The sequence below is a fragment of the Chamaea fasciata genome, unplaced genomic scaffold (genome assembly GCF_029207755.1).
Source record: "Chamaea fasciata isolate MVZ Bird 193981 ecotype frontalis unplaced genomic scaffold, bChaFas1.0.hap1 SCAF_7, whole genome shotgun sequence".
NCBI lineage: Eukaryota > Metazoa > Chordata > Aves > Passeriformes > Sylviidae > Chamaea > Chamaea fasciata.
In genome coordinates this window covers 53,067,032-53,077,857 of record NW_027094092.1, presented here as the reverse complement: position 1 = coordinate 53,077,857, position 10,826 = coordinate 53,067,032, and the positions used below count along the sequence as shown (strand labels likewise).

The 10,826-nt window shown below is 47.7% G+C and overlaps 1 protein-coding gene across 3 annotated transcripts; it reads left to right on the top strand.

Moving 5' to 3' along the window:
• The first annotated feature begins 656 nt into the window (after positions 1–656).
• Positions 657–8,642, top strand: CKB (creatine kinase B). Of its 3 annotated transcripts, none has more exons than XM_066188887.1 (8): positions 657–742; positions 2,254–2,441; positions 2,925–3,079; positions 4,000–4,132; positions 5,054–5,225; positions 6,670–6,793; positions 7,505–7,694; positions 8,279–8,642. In XM_066188887.1, exons 2-8 carry the CDS (start codon positions 2,264–2,266, stop codon positions 8,455–8,457), a joined length of 1,131 nt encoding a protein of 376 aa, XP_066044984.1. In that variant the 5' UTR covers positions 657–742; positions 2,254–2,263; the 3' UTR covers positions 8,458–8,642. The 3 variants fall into 3 exon arrangements, with proteins under 3 accessions (XP_066044984.1, XP_066044983.1, XP_066044985.1); XM_066188886.1 differs by lacking the exon at positions 2,254–2,441 and adding an exon at positions 1,592–1,804 and having other exon boundaries at positions 661–742; XM_066188888.1 differs by lacking the exon at positions 2,254–2,441 and having other exon boundaries at positions 672–742.
• The last annotated feature ends 2,184 nt before the right edge of the window (positions 8,643–10,826 follow it).

The following is a 10,826-nucleotide window of genomic DNA, read 5'->3' as shown; positions in this document are numbered from 1 at the left end:
GAAATCACCCTCTCTCCAATAAAAGCTGAAGACTTTTTTTTTTTTTTGGCACATGACAAGAGCAGAGGATTCACTGCGATTTACACAAGCACCCTACTTCCTTTCAAATTAAACTGTAAAACGAGCCCACGGTTTCGCAGGTGCTGGAGGCGAGGCGCAGGTCCTCCCTCTGCAGAACCAGGCTGCCGGGGGCTGGGCGCCACATCCGCAGCCACTTCAGGGGTTTCTGCCAGCTCCGGGGGCACTTGCCACTCACCAGGCACACAGCACGGCCAGTCCGCACACTACATAACCCGTACTTTGGGATGGCGCGTTATCAGACCCGTGTTTGAACCCTCCGCCAAGGTGTTGGCAAAGGTGTGAAGCCTACAACCGGCCGTGTTGGTGTGCGCTGGCACGCCTCGGCTGGCGGCACACGAGGCGGATTCCTGCCCTACGGCCGCAGGCCCGGACAGCGCCGGGGCCGCCTCAGCGCCGCGGGCGCGCCCCGGGGGGCTCCCTCACCCCCAACGCACCTCCCCGACGCCGAGCAAAATGGCGGCAAGCTCGAGCCCGGCCGGCGGCGCAACGCCCGCCCCGCCCGCCGCCGCGCGGCCCAATGGAATGAATGGGCTATAAATAACGGCCAATGGGGCGCCGGCTTGAGCTCTATATAAAAGACGTGCGGCGGGGCCGTTGGAGCTCCACTCGGATTCGGGCAGGGCAGTGCGCGGAGATTGTTCCTGTAGCTGTGAAGCCCGCGGTAAGTCCCGGGGCAGCCGAGCCGTTCTGCAGCTTTAGAACAAAGGATCGTAATGTTTTCCTTTTTGTTTTTCCTTTTTTTCCGCCTTTTTTTTTTTTTTCCTCATTCCCCCGCTGTGTGGGGTGGAGCCGGTCCGGCTGAGGAGGGGCGGCGCGGGGCAGGGGCGCAGCCGGCGCGGGGGTTGCGGGGAGCGGCGCAGGTGCTCGCCGGGCCAGTTGGGCTCTAAAACCAGATTAACCCGGTATTTAGCAGGGTAGTTACATATGCTCACCCCGTCCAGGTCCCCTGAGGGAGCCGTCTGTTGTGTAAGGGCTTGTTGGATGCCACCCTCCCCACCCGGTCGGGGAGCAGCCGGGGGTCCGCGGACGAGGAGGGCGCCGTCGCTCCTCGGGAGCCCGTCGCCGTTCAGCGGCGAGAGGAGGCGCGGCCGCGCACCGAGGGTGCAGCGGTGCCGCCCCGCTCACCTGCCGGCCGGTCCGGGGTCCCGGCGGGACCGAGCACCCCCCGCTCGCGGCCGCCCCGCCGCTCCCCCTGCCCCGGAGCCGCGCGCGGGGTCTGCCCGGCGCTGCGACGGCCGCTCCGCGCGAGCTTGGGCGCGTCCCCTCACCCGGGCGGTGCCCCGGGAGAGCCCTGCGGCCGGCGTGGTGGGGACGGGGCAAGGCTGGTAGAGGTGAAGAACTTCTTTTCTTTCCTCCCTCTTGGCGCTTGTGGAAGGTGGTGTAGCAGCAAAGATGTGAAAGGCGCGGGTGGAACGTGAGCCAAGGTGACCTTTTGGGTGCCTGGCGTTCCCCCGGGCGGTCCGGAGGCTGCCAAGCCCCCAGTGATAGGCTTCCCATCTTTCTCCCCTAGTGACTGCGGTAGGGTCAGCCATGCCCTTCTCAAACAGCCACAACCTCCTGAAGATGAAGCACAAGCCTGAGGATGAGTACCCTGACCTGAAAGCTCACAACAATCACATGGCTAAGGTGCTGACCCTGGACCTGTACCAGAAATTGAGGGATAAACAGACTCCCAGTGGATTTACCCTGGATGATTGCATCCAGACTGGGGTTGACAACCCAGGTAATGGGATCGTTAGGTGTGCATAATGATCTGTTCTCCCTCCTGACTGGAAGTGCTCCTTGACAATGGTACCCAAAGTTCTCAAGCTACTGAGGGACAAATCTTCTAAAGCATTGAGAGACTGCTCTAAAGGCATGGCTCTGTTAGGAGGCCATGTTTCCATCAAGCTGTGTTCCATGCTGTGATCTGACATATCAATTCCCAGACACTTCAATTATGTAACTGCTCTGCTAAATACTTTCAATCTGAAGAGAAAAAAAAAAAAAGTCAAACCAAATGCATTCTAATTATAACTCATCTGTGGAGGGGAGGAAAAAATGTTAGTTTACCTGGCTGTCCTGGTCAATTCCTATTCCAGACTGATTACATGATGTTCTGTAGCACTTCTATGAAAAAGGGGGAGCAGATGTGCTTACATGTTAACATTACAGTATTTATTTTTACTCTAGCAATATCAAAATGGCCCAACTAAATAATCAGAGACTGCCTCCTGATGAGGAGTACCCGGACCTGAGCACCCACAACAACCACATGGCCAAAGTTCTAACCCTGGATTTGTACAAGAAACTGAGAGACAGAGTCACGCCCAGTGGCTTCACCCTGGATGATGTCATTCAGACTGGGGTTGATAATCCTGGTAAAATGCATTGAGAATATTCCGTGTGAACCAGCTGAAGTAACTGGTGCTTTTGAATATGGTGACTTAAAACTAATCTTGTGGAGGTGGTATTTATGAGCAGACTACAGAAATGTAGCTCTGTAGCAGAAGGAGCAAAAAAGCAAAGCATGCTTGCTTGCAGCAAAGCATGATTGTTTAGACATAAAGTTCTATGCAGTGATCTAAATTAGCTAGTGAAATTAGATGTGCTGTGCAAATTTGTCCTAAACCAAGCTTGACAAATGAGCATGGTTTAATGACAACAGCTATGGGTTTCCATAGCACTGCATTTGCCTAACTGGGTGAAGTATAAAATGTAGGGTCTCTCCAAAATGTTTCTATGTAAGAATAAATTTCTAAGTGACTAGACTTGCCACTAAAGAACTTGCCTGGTTAGTGCTGCACTGGAATACGGCCAAATGTTGCCCAAACTTAGCTCTTCTGACTTTATTACCACTCCAGGCCATCCCTTCATAATGACAGTAGGATGTGTGGCTGGTGATGAAGAATCCTATGAAGTGTTCAAGGAGCTCTTTGATCCAGTTATTGAAGACAGGCATGGTGGCTACAAACCAAGTGATCAGCACAAGACGGACCTGAATGCTGATAACCTGCAGGTATAAAGTTTTGGTCAGTTACAGATTATTGGTCTGAGGACTGTGAAGTTGTTGGCAGCTGCCTGAACTGGTTGCTCAGGCTCTGCCCCCTCACTTCCACAGAGCATGGACACTTGTGCTGTGGGTCTGGGGCAATCAGCCTGAGGAGCTTGCTGCTCTGGGATGTCAGTGGCTGGGTATGGCTGGGCAGCTTGTGTGCAGCAGGAGGTTTTTTCAGGTGCTGCTGCAGTGTGGGTTGTACCAAACGTCTTCAGTGTGTATTTCCATGAGCTGTGGGCTCTTAACAGTCAAACTAAACAACACTGTCCTGGGAATCAAGGCCTATCATAAAATTTAAACACTTTTTTGTCTCTGATCTTGGCTCTTAATAACCAGCGGATGGTGTCATGCTATCAAATATTTTTACAGCTAGGAGTAAGGATTCTTAATCATTTTATGGATTTTAAATGTTACTGTAAACTAAACTTTGGGAGTTCCTAACTCCATGTTGATTGGCTAGCCTTAAATCATATTGAAAATAAGAGAGTTGGGAGAACAGTAATGAATAATTCTCATTTGCAAGAGTAAACGTGTACCTAAAGAAGGTTTTGCCTCATGTTGATGGCTCTAGATTGCAAATCTGTAACGAGTAACAGAAGCCCAGACCACAGTCTGAAATGGACATGAAACTGATGTTTGGGTGTTATCCCTGTTTTCTAAGACTACTTAGTAGCCGTAGCCTTGGCCTCAGAGCGGGAGTTGTGTTACGCAGATACTTGATGTAATGCTGAAGAAAATAGCCCTGCAGTGAGGCAGTGGCCTACAGGCCAGGTAGTTAATACCTCAGGTGTGAAGTGCATTCGTAAATGCATGGGGACTACATGTGTTTAGGGAAGATATCTTGGTAACAGGACTGTACTTCCTGGTTTCCTAATCTTTAGGGAGGTGATGACCTGGATCCCAATTACGTGCTAAGTTCCCGTGTCAGAACTGGCAGAAGCATCCGTGGATTCTGTCTTCCCCCACACTGCAGTCGAGGAGAGAGGCGGGCTATTGAGAAGCTCTCTGTGGAAGGTAAAGTGAGAACTGGGTGCATCAGGGACACAGTTCTGTCCTTTGCGCAAGGGGTGTTCTTTGCAGTTTGAAAATGGAGGCACTTGGCAAAAGCCACCTCCCTGGAGACTTAGTCTGAACATGGAGCTTTCCCTGGAAAAGGCTCATTGCATTAGAGCTGCCTCAGCATTGCAGCTTGTAGCTGAGAGCAAGAGCACAGAGGGAAGTTGGAATGCAGGAAGTTGACCTCTGCTGATCTCAAAAGCTTCTGTCTGTGTGTGTGGGGAAAGAGGTTGGTTCATCAGGGCTCAAACCTGAAATGTAACAGGTATGTAGCAACTACAGGACTTGAGTCATGGGGTGCAGTGTTTTGTGGCTGTTTTTAATTGACTTTCATTAATGTTCAGCTTGCTTAGAGGTGTAGTCTTCTTCCAAGTCTACAGCTGGCTAGAATAAGCCCTGGTTTTCAGTGAAACTCTTCAGCTGGTTTGTTTTTTGTTGTTTTTTGGGTTTTTTTTTTTTTTCCCCTTATTGCCTCCTAGTGCTCAAGGTACAGTTCTGGAGAGTGAGAGTGTAGTTTTTTCAAAACCTTTCAAGGGCAGGGTAACAGTCCTTGACTAGAACAATACTGCTTGTTATATTTATAACCTTGGTTCTCCTTGGAAGAAAAGCAGTCTCCGTTCGTACAGTTCAGCAGCAGTAATGATTCTATACTGCACGTAAGGGAACAGAGGCTACTTGTATAAACCTGGAAGGTGCAGACAAATCATCTGATACTGCCTCAAATTCTGTTCTGCCACAAGGGCATTGCCATTGCAGATGAAAGCAAAGGAGGAACCAGACCCAGGAGATCAAACATTGCCATACTTTGTGTGTGGTCTCCAAAGTGCTGGGAAAGTCTAGCACCTTTAGTCCCATTCTAAATGAGCCTCTCTCTTTCAGCTCTGGGTAGTCTGGATGGTGATCTCAAGGGAAAGTACTATGCTCTGAGGAACATGACTGATGCAGAGCAGCAGCAGCTGATTGATGACCACTTCTTGTTTGACAAGCCAGTTTCTCCTCTTCTGTTGGCATCTGGGATGGCACGAGACTGGCCTGATGCCAGGGGTATCTGGTGAGTAGGTCTGAGGAAGCAGTCACAGAAGTCAAGAAAGTCTTGCAGTTTTGGTGGTGACTTGTACTGTTGGGCAAAAGAGTAGCTTCTCACCTTGTTTTACTGTATCTGGTGAGAAACTTCTATGGGAGAAGTTGCAGTTAACCAGCAACATTTGGACAAGAGTTCTTATGCTGGTAAGAATAAGCCAGCTTGGCTAGCCCAGAACCAGAGCCTGCATGGGTTAGTGAACATACATAAAACTGAATCAGCTTATGGAAGTAGACCACTTGTAAAGGGGCAGAAGTGCCACTACAGTTGGCTCTTCGCACAAGAGTTGAGAGTAACTTGTGGTACAGACAGTAGCATTGTCTTAGCTCAGAGTCTATCCTGGATGCAGTTACTCCCTTGTACTTCTGCTTGCAGAAACTCATTGGTGCTGGACTAGTATGGCTTTATCTATGCTGGTGATGAGATCTCCCCCCTGTCCCCAGAGACTCAGTGACAGGAGTTGACTGATGCAGAGGTGTGGAATAGAAGGACTCTGCTTGTTTTCAATGTAGGTCACCTACATAAAACTGCATCTCAGGAGCTTCTGCAGCATAATTAACTTGCTCCCTTGTAAGCTAAGGGCTAGGTTTTTATCAACAGGAATGCTCCAATCTTATTACTGCAGCTGTTTCAGTACAACCCAGAGGAAGCACGTTTTGTTTCTGTAGGTCACCTTTAAGATTGCATCATCTACCTGCAGATTGCCAGCACCAGATAGCGCTGTCATCTGAGCATGACTAATCTACAGCCTTGAAGTGTAATGTCTTAGTGTTGTCTGCATAAATAACTTTCCTCGGGTACTAGCTAATTTTTGATCCTAATCAAGTTCAGAAATTACCAGCATGATAAACACTGATGATAGTACTTGCTGTCAGCTGCAAGCTGGGACAGGAGGAGCTCATTGTTCAGAGGATTTTTATATAGCATCTCTAAAGAGCCCTGATCTAAGATTCATAGTGAAAGTAAGGTACAAAGTGCAGTTTGACAGAATCTGACAAAATACCGCTAAAAAGGCTTGTTACATGTGGTGTCATTATGAACATTATTGTACAGGACTCCCTCAAAGTCTGCTGATCACCTTCCTGCAAATTGCTGAGCAGAAATAGCTCGATTTGTAAACTGGAGCCACAAGTGAGCTAGGGGAATTGTGGGGGTTCTAGGTTTTGATACTGTAAGACTAGGTAATGCCATGTTATTACTCACTCTGTAAAGGCCAATTCAAATTAACTCTTGAAAAGAGCAGGGTAACAACTACCAGCTTAACTCAGGTCCTGCGTGGGCAAAAGAAGGAAGATCAATCTTGTTGAAGCAGATAAGTGAGCCTCTTGAACTAAAAACTGCAGTGATGAGCAATTTGGGACTGTCTTCAAAATGTGAAGTGGGAAAGACAGCAAACGATTGCTTTGTCTCCTAGGCACAATGATAACAAGACTTTCCTTGTTTGGATCAATGAGGAGGATCACCTTAGAGTTATTTCCATGCAGAAAGGTGGCAACATGAAGGAAGTATTTACCCGTTTCTGTACTGGACTAACAAAGGTAAATCACTATTGTCTGGGCTGTAGGTTCAAAAGGCACATGATTCTCTGGCTAGATCTGAGTTTTCAAGCCCCTTCTAGAGTCCTCCATGGTTGTGTTTTGTAGCCTGGATCTCTGGGAACGCCCTGATGAGATCCAGAGCTGTGAGGGTGCCAAAACAGGTGTTTTGGCAAAAAACCTTGTGACTGTGTAATCTAGAATATGTTTGCTTGAAGTGGTGGCACCCTTAACCAAATGTCTCAATTGTATTTTAAAGAAGTTCTACCTAGTTCTCTAAAGCTTTGAGACACCTTGGGAGGGAGAAGAAATTGCTTGAATATGCATGGGCAAAACTGGACTCAAGTTTTTAGGCTGGATTCTGTTTTCTGCTTCTAGTCTTGATATGAGCTTGAGTTTTATCAGCCCCTTTCCTGATCCTAAGAGATGTGCCAACTTGACCTGTATTAAATCCATCTTCCCAACAGATGGTGGCATCTAGAAGTGTAGCATTTAAACTTAGCCTGTCTTACTGCTAGGAGCAAGAGGAAGGCCTTAAAAGCCCCTTGTTGGTGACCATTTTTTCCATTGGGAGGGGGCTTATGCAGCTGGAATGGCTGTTCTGAGTGTTGTGGCTGTTGCTGAGCGACTGAAGCTGCAAGCGAGCACTAATGAATGTCTTACAATCTTAAGGCAGAGAACAATCTCTAAACATTCATTCTTTCCTATTTATAGATAGAAAGTCTCTTCAAGGCCAAAAACTACGAGTTCATGTGGAATCCCCACTTGGGCTACATCCTGACCTGCCCATCCAACCTTGGAACAGGGCTCCGTGCTGGTGTGCACATCAAGATCCCACACCTTGGGAAACATGAGAAATTTGGAGAAGTCCTCAAGAGACTTCGGCTGCAGAAGCGAGGCACAGGTGAGAGTTGGTAACACTGATGGCCTGAGTCAGGGTGCCTTCAGACACCAGCAAGAGCCTGGCTGTGGCCAGAGCCATCTCTTGGTTCACTCTGTCAGTGCCTGTCACACCATCCAAAAGGTACCTTGTAAAGTACATGGAGAGAAAAAGTTTTCAAGTTGTATATTGGAGGAGTTGAGGCTGTCAGTGCTCTGCTTAGTATGTGCTGTGCTGGCTCTCTAGTTAATGCCCTGTGTGTCATTCTGAGCACCAGATAAAGTGGACCTGCTGGCAGCTGTTCCTGTTACAAACAAGGGTGGGAATCCTGGTTTAACCTGTGGCTAGGAGGTGGCTCCAGCAGGTACTTGTGACCTCAGGTTAGATTGCTCATGGGTCAGAAGAATAAAGCGTTGGCCTAGTTGCATGTTCTGTGGTTCATGTTGGCAATCACACATGGCTTTATCTTCCTGCATGTAGGAGGAGGTGCCGGTGGCAGGTTGTAGAGAATGGTCCTGCTCTGTCCCTACCTCATGCTAGTGAGGGAAGAAAGGCAGATTCACCTGCTCTAGCTGAGGTCAATGTTGTAACTGAATCTCTTGCTGCAGGTGGTGTGGACACAGCTGCTGTTGGAGGAGTGTTTGATATCTCCAATGCTGATCGTCTTGGCTTCTCTGAGGTGGAGCTGGTGCAGATGGTGGTGGATGGAGTGAAGCTTCTCATTGAAATGGAAAAACGCCTTGAAAAAGGCCAGTCCATTGATGACCTCATGCCAGCTCAGAAATAAAGCACTTTATTCTCATGCTTCCTAACTTATTGGATGAATAATAAAATGTCACTCCAATTCAAACCCTTGGGGTCAGAGCCCACTTAGTTACACTGTAGAGAAGTCTTCCATCCATCTGTGTTAGAGTTTATTTTTTTGATGGTTGAGATGTTGCTGAAAATGAAATAAACTACTGTTTGGTCTGAGATGTCTTAGATACGTTAACTGAATGTCTTTGAGATTTAAGTGACTTGGTTTTCATAGTTATGCTAGATGGTCTGGTTTTGTGTGCAAGCACATCTTCCCAGGTGCACTGCTGCAGACCAGCTGAGTTGAAATGTTAAAGCAATTTCAAAAGTTGAACCTTTTAACTTGATTGTAGTTGCTGTAAATTTGAGAACTAGTGTTAAACATGAGTCACTGCAAACATGCCCTACCTCCAAGGCTTTGACTTGTGCATCTGCTCATGCCAACTGTAAACTCTCATTATCCTGAGTACTGCAAGCCAAGCTGGCTCCTGTAAGGGAGGGGAGACAGGGCTGGGTACAGAGGCCTGCTGCTCTTCTCTCAGATGGGCCCTCAGGGTGCAGGGCAAGGCTTTGAGGTCAGACTACAGCCCATGGTATTACTGGCCCTGAGCTGCTTTGTGGGGAGAAGGTTGCCTTCAATCTAGGGCTGTGCAGACAGCTACTGTAAACAACCAGTTGCTCTTTTGAAGCTAAGGGGTCAGGTGAAACCTAGATTAATTCAGCCCATGCTTCTCTCTTAAGTCATTTCAGCTCAGCCACGGCAGAGATTGGGAGCTGGAAGCTGCCACTTACAGGAAAATACCAGCTAATTAGCTTTAGTCCTCTGACTCTTGTTGGCCTCTGCACCAGTTGCCCCAAGAACCTAAAACTGAGCAGTATAGTCAATTAAAACATGCTAAATAGTTCTTTCCAAACTGGGCCTGGCTTGCAAACTTGGGTAGTTCTCTGGGTCAAGATTGCATCAAGCAGGTCTGTTCTCCAGAATGGCTGTACGTGTGTACTTGCTGTGTGGAAGCATCACATTATTAACATACAAGAGCAGCATTTTCCACACGTATTGCTAACTCGGAGCATCAGACCCTTGGAAAGAACAGCCTTTGCAGCTCATGCAGATGCACCTGCTCAACACCTCTACCCACTGCTGAAATGCAGCTTTGGTGGAGGGAGCGTGATGAGAGGTTGATGCTGAGCTTCTTGGTGTGCAGCTTTATATAGGTTTGCGTAGATAACTGAAGCTTTCTTTTGTAAAGGCTGTGGTATTTTTAAGGCTGTGATTGCAGGCTGTCACTTAGCTGAAGAGATGATTTCAGCTGGGGTAAGCTAATTTAATTTTGGTGAGAAAAGGCTGAGTGAACATTTCAGATAAGATTTTTTTTTCTTTTAATACAGCTTTGTATGTGTTTCAAAGTTAATTGGGTGGGGGAGAGGAGAGCGTACGTAAGAGTTTTGTTCTGTACTGGGTGTTCCTGTGTTTGAGTTAATCAGCACAGGAGTTTTCTGTACAAAGCTTGTGAGAGCAGGGAAAAGAAAATGGTGCAAGAGACAACCGGTTGGTTCTGTATATTCTTTAGATCCCCCATGCCGTGCTTCATGTCACTGTTCACAGACGCTTGGCAAATAGCTGGTTTTGCTTCTTGTAATCAGAGAGTGTTCATTTAGTGGTGCCTCTCCTCAACACAGCGTTGTTACTGCGCTCACAGCAATTACCTAATGGAAGGAGTTGCCTGAAAACTTGTCTATTTTTTTCTAGCTATATCAGCTGGACTAATAAAAACATTTCTCTCTCTATGCATCTTGTTTCTCCTATGTTCCTAAGCCATCAGAGCTGTTAACATCTGTCTGCTTTCGGTCTCTGAGTCCCTGCAGTCTGAGACAGCACCTGTAGCCGGCTAAACAATTGTGCTCAAAGCAGCAAGCCAGTCTTTAATGCCTGCATCCAACTAGAAAATACTTTTTTTTAATTGGTTTTCTTTTCCACCCACTACCTTTACTGTGTTCCCTCGTGTTGCTGCCATGCGACCGTGCTTTTGTTTCAGCTAGTACAAAGCAATTGTAGATATTTCAGAGAAAGAATGTGTCCTGGCAAAAGCTGGACACTGTGACCAACCCCAGGTGGCTGGTCACAGGTTTTTTTGCTAAAAAGCTCTGATGAAGAGAGAAATTAAAGCTCCTGCGCCCTCACCTTAAAAACTGGTTTGGTCTTTGGCACTACTCACCCTTGTGCCCTGGGTGTCCATCATGGACTGTATGGAGCAGCCGTTTGCTTGTGCCCTGGGCACTCAGAATGGTGCCAGCTGGCAGGCTGCCATGGGCTGGGGGTTCTTGGCCTTAAACCCAGGAGCGGAGAGGAAAGTTATTGGT